At 33.3% G+C, this 16,990-nt stretch overlaps 2 protein-coding genes across 3 annotated transcripts; both read right to left on the bottom strand.

Moving 5' to 3' along the window:
• Nucleotides 1–44: 44 nt before the first annotated feature.
• On the bottom strand, nt 45–5,866 carry LOC149743311 (uncharacterized). The gene is made up of 11 exons (XM_089875632.1): nt 5,709–5,866; nt 5,201–5,263; nt 4,673–4,802; nt 4,229–4,331; nt 4,135–4,174; nt 3,473–3,567; nt 3,169–3,278; nt 2,690–2,774; nt 2,352–2,575; nt 1,854–2,158; nt 45–1,241 (listed from the first exon to the last, which is right to left on the bottom strand). Exons 1-11 carry the CDS (start codon nt 5,764–5,766, stop codon nt 1,108–1,110), a joined length of 1,347 nt encoding a protein of 448 aa, XP_089731758.1. The 5' UTR covers nt 5,767–5,866; the 3' UTR covers nt 45–1,107.
• A 974-nt stretch (nt 5,867–6,840) lies between these two features.
• Nucleotides 6,841–16,814, bottom strand: LOC149743310 (uncharacterized). Of its 2 annotated transcripts, none has more exons than XM_089875516.1 (12): nt 16,673–16,814; nt 16,117–16,219; nt 15,503–15,715; nt 14,862–15,066; nt 14,215–14,333; nt 13,743–13,831; nt 13,062–13,168; nt 12,091–12,427; nt 9,152–9,249; nt 8,707–8,906; nt 8,089–8,225; nt 6,841–7,754 (listed from the first exon to the last, which is right to left on the bottom strand). In XM_089875516.1, exons 2-12 carry the CDS (start codon nt 16,212–16,214, stop codon nt 6,982–6,984), a joined length of 2,376 nt encoding a protein of 791 aa, XP_089731642.1. In that variant the 5' UTR covers nt 16,215–16,219; nt 16,673–16,814; the 3' UTR covers nt 6,841–6,981. The 2 variants fall into 2 exon arrangements, with proteins under 2 accessions (XP_089731642.1, XP_089731640.1); XM_089875514.1 differs by having other exon boundaries at nt 16,669–16,805.
• Between the last annotated feature and the right edge of the window lie 176 nt (nt 16,815–16,990).

The following is a 16,990-nucleotide window of genomic DNA, read 5'->3' as shown; positions in this document are numbered from 1 at the left end:
AAGCATGTCGTTTTTATACAGACTCCACAAATACAAAAGAAACGTGTTGTGTGCAGTTTTACTGTACAGACCTAATTCATTTAGGAAACAAACACAAAATCGACTTTTTTTTAAATGGAGCTAAAAAAAAGAAATAGAAGCTTGTGTTATTTTGTTACAAAAGATTGGAATGTGAGTATAAACATGAAAGCAAAAATCTACAAGTTGCTTAAAAAAACTTTTAAATTCAGTAACAGAGAGTAAGAATGTATTAACACATATAGTAGAGTGGGAAAGATAAAAAACTTTTTTCTATTTTCTCGTCCCATTTGGTAGTAAACAAACAACAATCAACAAATTTTAAAATCGATCCTCACGACTCACATGGGTCATTGTTAAAAAATATTTAAAATTTGATCAGGATATTTTGATATTACATGCTAAATGTATCCCGTTTTCCCCCACGCTACTATATCAGAATCGTTCAGAAAAACTGGGGAAAATGCACAAGCATTTTAGCACAAAACAATTCTGTAACAACTGTTCATTTTCTTACGGACAATTTTAGATTTCAGAAAAAAACTTACACAAACTACAGTATGACCCTTAAAATTAGATAAAAGCATAATTCTATAACTTAAGGCAAATGGTGTCAAAATAAAAAAAAATGGATAAAGGGTGGATTTACAAATGCAATGACGGTTATTTTTTTGGCTTATCAAAATTAAGCTGAAATCATAGGTAAACCAGCTTGGAAAAAAATCTTTTATTTAATGCAAATTTTGTGACACTTAATTCAACTTTTTCCAAATTTTGAGGCCTTTGTTATGAATTTACAAAATGAGTTAACAAGTCTATTGTATAAGTGCCATTCAATTTACATTAAATTAAAAATGCAAAACAAATTTGATTTATACTTTAATATGACATTGTAAGGTTATGGCTCAGAAAAATATTGCAAAATATAAAAGGTATATATAGCAGATACTTGCCTACAGGTTTAATGTTATATGAAGCGCAGTTTTGACACAGTAAGTTATGATAAAACATAAACTTGGTCTAATGAAATATAAAATCATTTTTAGAAGAGATATGAAACGAGTTAAAAATAGAACTGAGCTTGGCAATTTACTGCTGTTTACAATCGCTTTTATTTTTCTTACGCATATGTTCGGTTGGGACTTGGTCATAATTCCAACTCTCTTGAGCAGCAAGTCTAGCAAATCTTTCACTGTATGGAATATCATCAGATATATCAGGATCTGCAGAAATTAAATGCATGATACTAAAACACAAGTAATAAAATATTGTAGGTATGTTCGTTTAAGAATACTTCAATATCTGGTTGGACTTGATTTTGGTCTGTTACATTTTTTTAGCACAAGACTTATACTGTATTCTTTTACACAAGAAACTCTATAACCACCAGATCAGAATCAGAGGTTTACACGCCTGCCTATAACCCATTGAATATGGGTTAAAAGCTTGACCCTGCTATTATTGACCCTGCTATTCCCTTGACCTTGCTATTGCGAGCATATGCGACCTTGGACAAGACTTACAAAAAAATGGTAAAAGGTTTTTTTACAACTTTGTGGCTTAAGTGGCTTTAAAATAAAGTATAATGTATTAATTTTTTAATTCTAAGCCTCCATGTAGCCTAGTGGGTACGGGTTCGAGACTTGTCACTGCTATTATTGTGGGCATATGTGACCTTGAACAAGACACTAAACAGTGGACCACAATGGCGTCTCGTCATATGGCAAATAAAATGCCGATCCCTTATAATGACAAAAACAAACATTTACCAGAACATTTCTCAAACATACATTAACAAAAACTTCTCCTATCCTGGCTTTACCAAACACACTCACCTACAGCTGGATGTTGGTTATTGTTATTTGTTGCCTGACGAAAACGTTCTTCTTTGGAAGTTAACTTACGCCTTTGCTCATCTCGTGATGTAGGGCTATCACGTGATACATTATGATCACGTGATGCAGGGTTATCACGTGATGTGTTATGATTACGTGATGCATTATGATCACGGGATAATTCAGAGTTCCGTCTTTCAAACTCATGATGATCACGTGATGGCTGGGGAGGTCGTCGAGGTCGTTCACTTTTCGTTCGTCGATGAACACAATCATCAACAACATGATCACTTTTTACTTGCCGTCTAATATCAGGAAGCAAAATAATAAAAAATTAGAACAATATTTTGGATTTTTAGGACATATTTTTATTTAAATTGGGACAATTTGTTTTAAAAAAAAATTAAGGAAAAGTTTAAGGATTTCTCAGTTGTGTATATAAAAACATATTCGTGTATATAAAGAAAGTTACATTCATTATTGAAAAAAACACCATACCTTGCAGGAGTAAAATTGTGGATTGATTTCGGGTTTGTTTCATCTTCCTCACGTGTGCGTGGAGGTGGAGGACGATTAGGAAGATTCGTTCGATCTGTCTCGTCTCTCATGCTTCCTCCATTCCTCCGTGGATCAGGTCTTGATGGGAGGTTGCGAGGATGATCATGAGGAGGAGTTCTTTTATCATTGTGATGAAGATGTGGATGATTTTCATGTGATTTTATCTAAAGATAATCAGAAAAAAAATTGTTGCCAATTTTTTAGAAGTGCAAAGTTTTTTTGCAATTTAAAAAGTTCTGATAAATTATTATTAAGTGTGAATCTGTGTCATGACTTACCGATCTTTGCTTTTTTCTTTTACTCTTGTCTTTCGAATCTCTTTGTGCCATGGAATTTTCCTCTATTTCTCTTTCATGAATATATCTAAAAAGATTTAACAAATGAATGTAATTTGTTTTATCCTTGCATAGAGGGGCAACCCAGTCGTTATAACACGGGTGTTCTGTTTCACATATCTCCTGCCCACCCACGAGTTACATGTTTTGGAATGTATGGCTGCCAATTTAAACAACCCATAAGAAACCACTAGGTTGGAGCAATTTTCATTATGTGTCTTGCCCAAAGGCACATGCACCCATAACAGTAGCAACATTAAGCTGTAATACCCTAAACTCTGGAATTTTTCTTGAATATTTTCATGTAAATAGTAAAAAAAAGTTGTAAAATTAAAAATTTATGTTTTAAGATCCCTTTAAAATACCTTGCTAATCAATTTTCTAAAGAAAAAAAGACTTCAAACTTTTATTTATTAAAATACCTAGCTAGCTCTTCATCTTGCATTTCAACTACAGCTTTCAGGTTTTTCTTTTCCCTTTCTTTTATCAAAAGTTTTTTGTCTTCTTCTGCCTGTAAACGCTGCGCAAGTTCCTGAAAAGTTCCGCTAGTTAGAAATAAGAAACAAATGCTCACTGTTTTATATAAAAAACAAGTGGAAACAAAAAGAAATATATATAATTTTGTTTCAAACTATATTTATAATTTTGTTTCAAACTAACATTAATATACTAAAATATTTTATTTAACTAGTTTTAAACACCATTTGAAAAGACACAATATTTTACCTCATCCGTCATTTTTTTCATTCTTTCCATTGTTTTTGTCGGCATTCGACTCATTTTCTCAGCTAAGTCACGATCTACAGCTTGCTGTCTTCTTTCTTAAGAAAAACACGGGTAAAAATGAATGAATGTAAATAGCTTCAGCCTAGCGCAGTGGGGCAACGACGGTCGTTGTAACACGGGTGTTCACACATCTGCTCACTAGTTACAATGTACATAACTTTGTGGGTAGTTCTTTTGCTTTTTTTTGATTTTTGAGTATTTTTATAGAAAATGCAATTTAATGTAATACTTGTATCCAGAGCCATGGCTTAGTGGATAGGGGCTTGCCTTTAACCGACAGAAACCACATTCCACATTTGACATTTATACCAATACTGATGTACGTATAAGTCACTAGAATTAACAGCAATTGCTCCACCCCAATGGCCACTAATGGGTTGTCTATTTTGCAAGTCAGCCACAAAGGTACATGTGGCAACTAGTAAGCGGAAAATTTCGTTTTTCTGCCACACAAGGATAAAAAAGTCTGGGTTTGGGGTAATGGGGTAATGGGGCAAATTTGGCCCAGGTCCTTTGACAAGAACCTCCCCCATATTGAAGAGAATACATTAATGTATCCATAACCACATTCCAAACACAAAATATAAATAAAATATAAATACCTCTCCTTCTTTCTCTCTCCATCAACATGAATGCTATTTCCTATGAAACCAAAAATTAACTATTTATAATAAAAAAACAATCCAGTATACAAACATTATCTCTTTCTTCTCTTTCTTTTCTTTCTTGTTCTTCTTGCAAATGTTTTTTAAACAACTTTTCTTGGTAGGCTTCCGCAAGCTTTTCATCTGTTTTTTCCCTGAAAATTATTGAAAAATTTTATTGGTAAAAAACAATTTTAAGTTAAATTTACTTTTACTTGAAAATCATAAAATATATATGTATGAAATAAATTGATGCTGCTACCATTGTGGGGATATGTGTCCTTAGGCAAAACTCTTGACGACATTTGCTCCAATTTATTGGTCACTAATGGGTTGTCTAAAATACAAGAAAATAACCACCCACAAAGTTAGGCATATTGGGAACTCATAAGTGGGCACGAAGTTTATTAAACAGAACACCCGTTATATAACATCTTTCAGTGCCCACACAAAGATAAACAAGTTACATCCATTTATTGAAAATTTCATCACTTACAGTTGAGCTTGTTGCTCCAGAGTAAATATTCTTGCTCGTCTGTCTTCCTCATCTTGGAGTTGCTGAGCTGTCCTGATGTCCTGCATGACAGTTCTCCTGTTTTCCACGTTGCAAGCATAGTGGTGTTCAACTGAGATAAAAAAGGTTCATGAATGAAAAAATATAATGGATGAAAACAGTTTTATAAAAATAAAGTTTAATAAAAAAAGAGGTTTATAAAAAAAGTTTAGGAAAAAAGTTTGGGAAAAAAAGTTTTATGAATGATGTTCACATATTATGGTCATGATAATGCAAAGGAAAGGTATTAAAGGGCCATGAGCATTCTGTTTTCAAACACATATCAATATTTCTCCCTACAATTTCATGTTTGGTTTGTTGTGTCATACTCTGATGATGTTTTATCATATGGCAGACAACAGTAGTACAATAAAATTTATTCTTTTTAGTATAACTAAAACTAACTACTTATATATGACTCCTGGTAGCAACAGTAGGAGAATATATAAAATATAAACCATAATCACTCACTCTCTCGTTCTTGCAGATGGTAAGCCAACGCCCCATCTTCTATCACTCTATATTCTTGCACAGCTGAAACATGAACGTTGTAAAGTTAATGTATATTCTAATTACATGCTATATGTGTGAGGGTGTCGTTGTCGAGTTCCTAGGATTGAGGTCTTATTGGGCTCATTATTTAAATCAAGTTCGGCTAGATTAACTGATTATTTAGGACAGATTCGGACTTCCAGGCTTTTGCTGTATGGACCTTAACAGATTTTGAAGCCCGTCGCTTCCTTTAAAGTCGGTGACAAGGGGTTTACTGGTAATGGATGGAAGCTTTTAATGGTAATGGATGGCAGCTCAGCCAAAGATAGATGCTCCCGTCAAGCTTAAAACATTTTACGATATTTTAGTATTTCTTGTGTGTGAGGTCCCACGGCATGGCACGTGTCATGTAATGGTCCTATTTAGGCCAGGATTGGCACATTACCCACAAAAAAAATTATATTTTAGTAACAACAAACATTCTAACCTTCAATAACAGGACGTACAGGTTCTTGTTCTATTGAAGAATGTTTTGCAGAAGCCATATTTTGCTTGTCAATGCATTAAGACAATCTTAATTTAAAAGCATGTTAATTGAACTAACAACCTGTATATTAATGCATGAATGTAAAATATGTTTTTAATGATTGAAAAATAACTGCATTTGGTAAAAATTGTTTTGTATGAAAAATAATACTACGTTTTAAAATGATACTGCAATATATACGGTTGCTGGCAGGAATATTTATACTTGTATTATGGCAAAAATTTTGGGAAAGCGCAAGGCATTTGACAAAATATTCTTTTTGAAACAGAGCCAAAATACAGGTATGACACTGCAAGGTACTGATTAGAATTAAAAATAAACACAAACCAGAAAAAAAAACAAAAAAAACAGAAACCAGAAAAAGTAAAAAAAAATATAACAAGGAGCGCATGGGAACCAATAGTACCAGATACTGCAATCAATTTTAAAGTAGAAACATAAGCGTCACTTTAAGGGCAATCATCATACTGCAATCATAACGTCACTGTACTGAGGTAGCACGGCACCCCAGTTTTAAAACAGGCAAAATTTAATATGCGTTAGCAGCCCAGTTTTACACTTATATCTGGCCCAAAATATACAAAATTTAAATACAACAAATGCATGAATAAAAAACATGGCATGTCACTATCTACATACAGTGTCTTGGTATGGCAGGGTATTGAAGGTAAATTCATTTAAAACATTAAAGGTAACAAGAAAATTAAGAACTTGAAACTATGATTGAACTTGGCCATAAAAATGTTATTTAATTTATATTAATTTTATGAATGAAATATTTTCCTATCTAGTGTATAATTACTTTTACGAATGATTATAATCAATAAAATATAGTGTGATATTGATATATATATGATATATATCAATATCTTTATGATTGTTTTAATCATGAAAATTTGGTATTGGTACATTGCATAAAATGTTAAATAAAATAAAATTAATGATACATTCAGATAATATGTTATTGATAAAATTTAATTATAAAATATTAACTGATGTATCATTAATATACGGCAAGTAAACATATATAGTACTGTGGGGAAAGACAAACATCTTTTCACTCTATTTTTTGTTCCTCACGACTCCTATAGACCGTTGTTAATTGTTTAAAACACAAGATATTTGGGTATTATGTGCTAAAGGTGTTCCATCCCACAGTACTATATTTAAATGACATAGCATGAAACTGGGAGCGAAAAGATAATATTTCTTTCTATTTTCTCACATCTTCTATTAAATCATAAGCCATTGTCTGCGCAAAGTAATCAACCATTTGAGGCTTTTTCCATCGTTTAATTCTAATCGGACCATCTGGTTTTAAATGAATTAGCTTTTTTGATGCAATATTTTGATGCAATTCTCGTTTCCTCAACCCCAAATTTTGATCTAGGTCTTGTTTTTCTATTGCCATATTTTGAAGTTCGATTCCTTCTTCCTCATCTGAACTAAGGTTAATGGTAGCAGCATCATTGTCACTTACATAAAGACTACTCGCCCTTGAATCTATGGCCATCCTGTCAGGCATATTTTCACTAGCAAAAATCTGATTATTTGACAGAGCAGAATTTTTATTTTCTCTTTCACAGCCTTTATATTGAACTCCTGGACCAAGTTCTGGAGGAGAAAAAAGCAAAAAAGACGAGAGGATCTCATTGTCGGTTATTTCGCTTCTGTTTATTTGAATGGGGTTGGAGCCAGGTTTTTCACGCTCTCTTAATTGGTTTGAATTGTTATTTTCATTGTTGGTTGTTCTAATTGAAGGAACCACCAGAGATGTGGTGTTTTGGTTTTGAAAAGTTAAACAATCTTCGCTTTTGACCTCGGAAACATTGGATTTTGTGCAGTTCACTTCTTTCTTAGTTCTTAACCATTTTTTTTTATTTTTAACAGATGTCTTTCGTTCAATTTGCATCGGACGAACAATAGTGGCCACAGCGGCCGATTCTTCCATTATGGCAGCAGTGAGTCGCGGTGATAATCCCAAATCTATAATTTACATGGAAATATAGCTGCAGGAGCAGAACCATAGGCAAATGGTTAGGTTGTCTGAAGTGACATTTTGAAACAGAGGTGGGATCATAGATTTATGTCGTTTTTTTCTGTTCAGCCCACTGTTAAACTTACATTCAAATGACATACCACAATGCAAAAAAGCATTGATTGTAAGTTTTTTTTGTAGACTCATATTCCGATATTAACTGTTGGGTGTTTCTAGATGTCTATCTCTATGTTTGACGACTATGAGTATATATATATGATTGTCACCTCAAATTTGGTTAAAAATTACATAAACAGTACGCCTAATGTGCAAAACTAAAACCTTTAAAATGAGTAGACAAACTCAAAATCCTTGTTCTTTTTGTCTTTGGTCCTCTGGAAGTCCCAAAAATCAAAGATTTCATTTCTTTTCTAACAGTTCGATTCCATGCTCCATATATAACAGGGTAGTGAGCACAACTGTTTAAATAAGAATATTTAGGTTACAAGCCAAATAAATACACATTTTTTGTTACTTCTGCTACAAGGCAAAGTTTAATTTTTTTTTTGGCTCATCTAGTATGTAAAACTTTAAAAAATAACAGACCCTTTTATGGACCGGATAAGTTAAAAACAATTATTTTAAATAAATATTTGTTAAGAAAATCAAAGTCTAAAACAAGAAAAAGTAAGAACTTTTATTCAGTTAAACACTGTAAAGACAAACTGTACATTGAAGAAGTAGACCAATTCTTAGGGCCAAACCTAGGGTGGCAGGGTAGGCAGGCCAACCCCCGAATTTTTTTCTGATGCATTATTCAGTCAACATTAGGAACTTATAAATTAGTTTTGTTCTACTAACTTCTGCATGATATTGTGTCTAAGTCTTACTATCTTTGTCGTCTCTGCATTTTAAAAAGTTTACCGCTTATGTACCAATTTGTTTGATAGAAAAACTTACTTTAGATACATGAGACAAGCAACCACAGAAAGCCACCATTCAGGTATAGATGTTTCATGCTTCAGTGAAGACTGGTTTGTGGTAAGACTTGTGTCGTTGATATATTTTACAGGTAGGAATGTTTCCAACAACGAAGTTATAATGAAGGGACCAATTGTGAACAGAAGCACCCCAACAACAAAGAATATTGTGCACAGTGTCTGTATTATAATTAAAAAATATATTTTTAAAACTGAACTAAGCTTGTAATAAACAGTCATAGAAACATTGAGTAGTCCAACTGCCGCCATTTTGTTTCAAAAAGCGAGCAAAAACAATGACTTTTACAGTAAGTTTCACTGTTTCGCAATATGTTTTAACGAATTTGTTAGGTTTCATTTCGTTTTTCATTTGTAGTAGCCGAAAAAAGGTTTTATATATATTAAATACAGTAAATTCAACTCACTTTTTTTTGATTAGCATAGTAATGTGAATAATTGAATAAAAGTGACTTTCTAGCACTTGTAGTATGATGTGTGAATGATGAACCACCATGTGTGTTATCTGAAGGAAGATATAAGCATTAGATGCATGCAGTGGCGCAACCAGCGCGTTCAAAAGGGGGCTGTCATATTTACGTCTAGTCCACGTTTATCTCTGACGCGATAAAACACTCCCTTTATTGGTTGTGCACAGGAATATATATTCTATTTTACGCGGTAAATTAAAACTAACACTACATTATTAAAAAGACGTATCTAAATTAATATAAACAGAGGAAACATTGTTGCAGATTTATGCATGTTAATGTAACGATTATTTACGTCAGAATACCTTTGATAAACCATTACGATTGTTCCATCACAAACGAGATTGTTGGTAAACAATCGTGTTTTATTTGCTCCCATACGATCTGTAGTTTTTGTATGATTTCTGTTTCTGATGATTAGTTTAAATCAGTGCTTCCCAAACTATGGTACGCGAAGGCCTCCCAGGTGGTACGCGAGCACCTTATTAAGTTCACACCAAACGATCGCAAATGATCTTTTAGTGATTGTCGTGAGCATTATTTTAATCCACATAAATTACGTAGAGCGTGACATTCCATGCTATATTCCCTACACCGGTGTTCCTAACTTTTTAAACCTAGGCGTTGTTTTACGCGTGTACAGAATATTTTTGCAAGCCTATCTTTACTTATGCGCATGAAAAGGCAAATATTCAACCTGTTTTCAAGCACCTGCAGGCTAAATAATCAAGGGGACAATCGCTAATATGACGCAAATAATCAACGTGTGAACTGCTATTATGACGTAATCAATTCCCAGGTCAAACAATCGCTATTATGACGCGATGAATCCACGTGTGAATCCCTACTGTTTCGTAATAATTATGCTGCTTGGCTGAGGAAAACATCGTAAATATACAGCAGTGCTACTTCTGGAACATATTTAGGTTGTTTATTACCGCGCCTGTTGCCCTGTTTAATAGGCAAATTACTTTTATTTTCAACTTTGAGAAAGGCAGTACCAAGTTCATGCCCGCGGAAAAAATAGGTGTGCGTGCGGTTTTTAATTTCACTATTTAAAATGAGTTGTTCACGAGCCTTTAGTAGTTTAGTATGTAGGTGGTTTGAGAACGCTGGTTGAACCAAAAAGTGGTACGCGAGTAGATAAAGTTTGGTAACCACTGATTTAAATGCTGATAAACCGCGATTATTATGCATTTTAATTGGTGCAAATATAAGTGCGAGGAGCGACGCTATCAGTAAATTGGAACCAACACAAATTGTAATATAATATTATAAAGTATCGTCCCGGTCGAGCTTGGACAAAGGCCAAAAAACATCGTTTGATGGCACCGCACGAGAACCAGAGTTTTATTACGTCACTTTTCACGAGAATAAATTCACAACGATTGCTTCGTTTGTTAAGTGTTGAATGTATGCTACCACATGCGTCTTCCTTTATTTCCTACGCCGGCGCAGAGCGTAAAAATGTGACGCTCATACACGATGTTTCGATCTCGTGGTTGGTTGTGCAGTTAGCACATTCCTCCAGATTGTTATATTATGAAACGTCATAATTAATAGTTACGTTAGAATAGGACAAGTGACGTAACAATTGAACGAAAAGTTATTCCAATTTTAAGCGAACGAATGTAATATTAAATGCAACGCTCGTGTGTGTGCGTCTTAGCACTTTCTGGCTGCGTGCGTGTCTACGGAAAAGGGGGCTGTCATGACAGCAAAACAGCCCCCCTGGTTGCGCCCCTGGATGCATGGAGTATCACCTACAATCTACAAAGTTACATATAAAATATGGGACACGATCTTACTGTACTTTCTCGTCACATTTTTTAGTAAACAAAGAACATTTAAAGAATTTTAAAACAGTATCCTCATGACTTCCATAGACCATTGTTAATTGTTTAAAAAACATGACCAATATATTTGGATATAATGTGCTTAAGGTATCTCATCTTACCCCATGGTACCACATAACTTATTAGCAGCCTGTATGAAACGAAGTGTATGAAACAGATCACTTCTGTTAAACCTACACATTTTTGCATTAAAGATAAATACACTACTAGAACAGAATGATGTCTCAATTAAATAAACGACTACAACAAGCATCTACACCCATACCATACATTATCTCAAATTATTACTGAACTGGAAAATATTCCATTTAGAAGATATTTTATAAAACATAGTACCAAACCGAATTAATCAACTATAGTCTAAAACCATAGTAAACAATCCTTTGAAAATGTCAATGCTTTTAGTTACCACAAAATTGTCTATGTTTCCTAATAATTAGTTTAATACATGAAACTGCCATTGTGTATGCGTGACAATAAACATGAAAATTATTGATTACAAAACACTGAACAGGCTAGAAAAAACTTTTAAGCTGCATACTGAGTAAGAGCAGCTAATCAAAAGATCAACCCAAAAATAAAACTTATACGTCTTATCTCATTTAAAAATTGATAAAAAGTTCTTTGTCAACAGAATTTACTAAAGAAATAAAAATATATTAACGGACAAAGTATATTCTAATATTCTATTCAGTGTGGGTGAGTCCTACAGCAAGACACGTCATAATTATGACTGCAAGTCAGGCCAGAACTGGCCTATTACCCTAATCCCTAAAACCCAGAAAATGCTTAATATAATTTAAGTATTCTACTTTACTTTATATGGGCGAGGTCCGTAAGCATAACGCATAATGGGAAATGAGATATTGGCAAGAATTGGCCTAGTATCCTAAAACCCGGGAAATGCTTAATATATTTTAAGTAGCATATTCTACTTTATTTTATAAAGGCGAGGTCACATAATGAGACATGAGATATTGGCATGAATTGGCTTATTTCCCTAAAAATGTAACATCTTACTTGATGTTGTGGTGTCTATAGAACGTTGCCATGCTTCTTGCCGGTTCCTGAAACTTTCTTTGTTTCTGTAACTTTTGCTTTTAACTGTTTCATTGATGGAGCCAATTTTGTTATTAAAGAAAGCGGAAGAATTATCCTGATGCGATGCAGAGGTTGCAGGTTCCTGATGATCATTAAAGGATTTATGAGAAGATCCAAGGATCAGGGAAGCAGATAGATGAGCATCTTTTATAATATCCGTATTGTTGTTCAAGGAATCGTTAATAGGAGGATCTTTTAATACTTCATCGTGGCGATTTGTGTTCATTTCTTGCATGTTTATCTCTGCTGCATTTTCCTGTTGTGGTGATAGGAGTGAATGAATGAATGTAACTTACTTTATCCTCGCGTGGCTGGAATTACCTATATAAGCACGAACCTGGGGTGGCAGGGTGGTCAGGCCTACCCTTGAGTTTGTACACTACATTGATCGGTAAAAATTACAACCAATGGGGTAAAAAAATAGTTTGGCACCTATATCTGAATATCTGATACATGTAGACGCCTATGCTGTTATAACACATTCAATGGTATATATAATACTACATTAAAGATTGTTATAAAAACAGTTAAAAATTTAAACTGTTTTTATTTAACGTTTTAAAACTGCCATTGCCGAAATCCATACTATTTGTAACACATAATAAGAAAACAAAATATTGCCAAATTAAATTTTCAGTATCGTATCTACTACCTACTATCCATTAACCAAAGAAAATATTTGTAAAAATAGTAGTTCGATTACAGTATTGACAATGGGGGTATAAAGATTATATTAAATTATTACTTTCCAAATTATCTAAGACACATATTAAATTTGTTTCAAAATTGGCTAGCAAGCAATATTTCAAAAGCTAAAATTGGATGGTTTATTAATATAGCAAATGGTCGCAAAATACATCACCTGTATAAATTATTCAACGAGATCTTACCAGGACTTGGTTTGGGTGCGGGAGTTGTTCAACATCTTTTGTGATAAAACTTGTGACGATCCCGGAATCCTCCATGTTTGATAATGCTACGTTTACAGCAAATGCACCTAAACAACATGAGTTAATGTAAGGGCCCCATACATCATGAATGGATGTAACTTGGTTTATCCTGGCGTGGCAGAAAAATGACAGTTGTATAACACAGGTGTTCTGTTTTATACAACACATGTCAGCTTACGAGTTACTAAGTATGTCACTTTGAGAAAAAAAAATGAATGTAGCTTGCTTTATCCTCACACGGCCAGAAACTGACTGACAATTTAGACAACCCATTAGTAAGCACCAGGTTAGAACAATTGTTGTTTTGTGTCTTGCCTAAGACACTAAGTTTTCTAATAATATTTACATCACAAAATTGTTAACACAAGAAATAAGAGCAAATTAATCCAAACAGTGAAGATAAGCAGCAAAACAACATTCTTTAAAAACACCCTAGGAGTAAAAACTACTTGAGTAAAACTGGCGAATAAAATACTGTATTCAAGTTTTTCAACAATGTTTATTATTTTTAGCAGTTATTCTCAATAATTTGATCATTGTTCACTTAATAAAACAGAATCTACACTAATGAAAGTAAAATAAATACATGATACAAAATGCAATGAATAATGCAGTTGATACCTGGCACATGGGGAGGTATCTTATGAACGTCCGATGAAGTAATGCCAGGCTTAACATGGGTTTCATCATCACATTCAAGTATATTGATTCTAATGAGAAATATTGGGTTTAGGATAATATACTTGAGTTTGAAAAAAATTGTATTGGTGTTTTAGGGGCATTAACAGTTCTTTCACCTATTAACCATGGCAATTTTCTGCATGCCCATTTTTAAAGATGCAATATCATAGTCAAGAGTAAAAAAATTTCCACTTTTTTTTAATAACTTTATATATATATATATATATGTGTGTTGAGTTTTTACTGTGTGATGTTAATTGTTAAAATATAACAATGTCATTCATAATTTTTTTTTTAATTTCAACTAACGTGACACCTTGTCGGTAACATAAGATACGTGAAAAATGAATAATTAATAATTATAACACATATTTTTCCCATATGGCCATATATATACATATAAAGTACTTACTGGGAATCTATAATTTGTTGACTGATCCCTATTCCACTTGCTTTCTTCTGTGCCACATAAAATATGCGGCAATAGCAACCAATCATCACGCAGTAAGGCAGGAGACAGCATAAAATCAACTGAAAATAGTTTTAATTTAAAATACAATTAAAAAACTTTATTTCTAAAATGTTATAATCTGGTTTACTTTAGTTGAGAATTTAATAATGTTTTGGAGATAAAACTACTTTATGAAGTGAAAATACAAAAATTATGTAAGTCTTTTTATCAGAAATGCAGTGTACCAGTTACTATAGTTGTCAAATTATACTATCCGCATGCCTAAGTAACTTTCCTTGCCTTTAAAAAAAGATCAGCGTGTCGATAATCAAAGTTTTACCAACATTATTTGGTTAAACAAAAAATTACAGCTTAACCAAATATATTTCTTTAAGAAGTTTAATTCTTGAAAAAATACCACTAGATCAAAAAAATACTGTAACAGTGTTTAAGTATGCCCAATGTCATGAGAAAAACCTGACCTAATACAGATTACACTAGAATGATAATTGATAATGTTTAAAGTGAATTTAAAGTGACCTAAAGCTGTTAAAATCTTAAAAAATGCCACAAAATTTAAAATCAAGAAAATAATGTAATTTTGTTACCCAGAACATGCTGAAGCCATGGTTGCTGCTCCATGCTGGCAAACAACTGAGTTTTGCGATTGTAAACTCATAAGATGACCAGGTACCGAATAGTGGGGGTAGTGAACATGATCCAGATACAAGCCAGCATAATATGATAATGAATGTAGCACGGTAACTCGTGATTCGGGAGGGATATTTCAAGGGGTGAACTATGGCACAGTATCTGGGAATAAGAGAACTAGCTGATTAAATCGGCGCCGTGGCAAAGTGGTTGTTGCTGCCGCTAACCCAGGGGTATTGGGTTCAAAGCTTGTCATTGCTACCATTTTGGGTGTGTGTGTCTTTGGGCAGGACACTTAATGGTAATTGCTCCAACTCAGTGGTCACTAATAGTGATCCAAATTGACAGCCATACTGAAACTGTAACTTACATGGTAACTTGTAAGCTGGCACCAGGTGTATAAAACAGAACACCCGTGTATATTGTATCTCTCACATTAAAGTTTCCTGTATAGTAGTTCTCCTAATCTCATATACAGTGATCGTGATCTAGGGTAGTTATACCAAGCTCATTACTTTTCCCATATATATATATATTTATTTAATAAAAAAAATTTGTATTCCTATACTATATTTAAATAGTAAAAACAAACTCATACCTATCATATGAGATTGCTGAAAGTGTAAACATGCTCGAGCTGAAAATTGTCAAAGAAAAATATCCTGCAACGGAGCACCATAAACTTCCAAGCGGCCATTTTTGTAGGAAGCTGCTTGCCACAGCAAATGGAAGGACAAAAGTAGAAAAAGCCAAGTTTGAACATGTTAAACTGAAGACCAATTTATTGCTTGGTGTGAGCAAAAACTGACGTCTATGAGAAAATTAATTTATTTATTATATGTATGACAGTCAATTAAGTGGCGCTGCTTGAAAAAACAAGGGGGTTTCAATCTATAAAAATAAATAAGGCTTCAATTTCCCGGAAAAGCTTTTTAAGGGGGTGCGTGAATGGTCACTAACCCAAAACCCTAATTCACAAACAAAGGTGCAACTCTCCTTTTTGATACATTATTTTCTGAGAAAAAGTTCCATGCTTTTTTTACAAAAAAATAGAGGACTCTTACCCTACTGATTATGACCTGTATTATACCAGCTACGGCATAAGTTTAATGCTATGCTGTAAATCGACAAATTAGCTATCTTTTCCACCTTTGGTTTGAAAGTAATTTGAATCTAACAGGTAGCTTAACATTTTTAGTTCCAAGCTCTTACCTGTATAAAGTAAAACAAACTAAAAAATTTCCCACTAATGCCAACACGTTGATCAGTGCAAGAATCAAAGTACGAAAAACAATCCATAGTTGAACCATGTTAACTGAAATACATAAGTAAAATAACTAAAATAACGATGCAATTGCTAATACTGATTAACACATCATGACATGACATACTTTTTGTGTATAAAACTGTACAGGCACATAATATATAAAGGGCCTATATAAATTTTACTTGTATTATTCTCGTGGCACGGCAAGGACAGTTGTTATAAGTTAACATTAACAAGAGAGTAAGAGACTGTTTCATACACAACTTTGGGGTAATTACTGATTATTTATTTTTTGAAATATATGGCAGACATTTTACAATCCAGACTGGATTGGAGAAATTGCTGTTAAGTATCTTGTGCAAGGATACAAACTTAATACTCACACAATGGTAACAGCATTAAGCCTTGAACCATACTCTCTATGTTATAGGCATGTTAAACTGACCACTGTGCCATGGCGAAGGTAAATTAAATATTTATAAGTTTTAATGAATTACCTACCCTGATATTGTTGTATCTGAATTAATCCATAGAGAGTAGGCTCAATTTATGTCCAATGAACAAGTATCCATGTTATATCTGTCAATGGTCAACCAATGCATTTATATTTTGTAACGTTTAACATGGTTGTAAAACTTAAAGCAATGGATCTAAATGGTAGTTAAGTTAGTTAAAAATAATGATCAAATGAAAGAAAATCATAATTCGTAAATTACATTTTTAAAACTGAGTACTTTGGACATTGAATAGGCTACATTAAAAAGTTTAAACATATAGGGTATGTTAGACACAACAGATTTAGCATAAAACACCTTTTAA

This window comes from Ciona robusta, chromosome 1 (genome assembly GCF_009617815.1).
Source record: "Ciona robusta chromosome 1, ASM961781v2".
Taxonomy (NCBI): Eukaryota; Metazoa; Chordata; class Ascidiacea; order Phlebobranchia; family Cionidae; genus Ciona; species Ciona robusta.
Note: the sequence above shows the minus strand (reverse complement) of the source record. Positions and strands in the feature narration are given on the sequence as shown.

What these genes read in the sequence shown, in the direction of transcription:
- LOC149743311 (XM_089875632.1), bottom strand. Translation starts at nt 5,766, where the DNA reads ATGGCTTCTGCAAAACATTCTTCAATAGAACAAGAACCTGTACGTCCT. An exon ending in GGAGAGAGAAAGAAGGAGAG is followed by an intron (nt 3,568 to 4,134) that starts GTATTTATATTT and finishes GTTTTTCTTAAG; the next exon opens with AAAGAAGACAGCAAGCTGTA. An exon ending in CAAGATGAAGAGCTAGCTAG is followed by an intron (nt 2,775 to 3,168) that starts GTATTTTAATAA and finishes AAATCTTTTTAG; the next exon opens with ATATATTCATGAAAGAGAAA.
- LOC149743310 (XM_089875516.1), bottom strand. Translation starts at nt 16,214, where the DNA reads ATGGTTCAACTATGGATTGTTTTTCGTACTTTGATTCTTGCACTGATC. An exon ending in TATAGACACCACAACATCAA is followed by an intron (nt 9,250 to 12,090) that starts GTAAGATGTTAC and finishes ATCTTCCTTCAG; the next exon opens with ATAACACACATGGTGGTTCA. An exon ending in GCTTGTCTCATGTATCTAAA is followed by an intron (nt 8,226 to 8,706) that starts GTAAGTTTTTCT and finishes TTATTTAAACAG; the next exon opens with TTGTGCTCACTACCCTGTTA.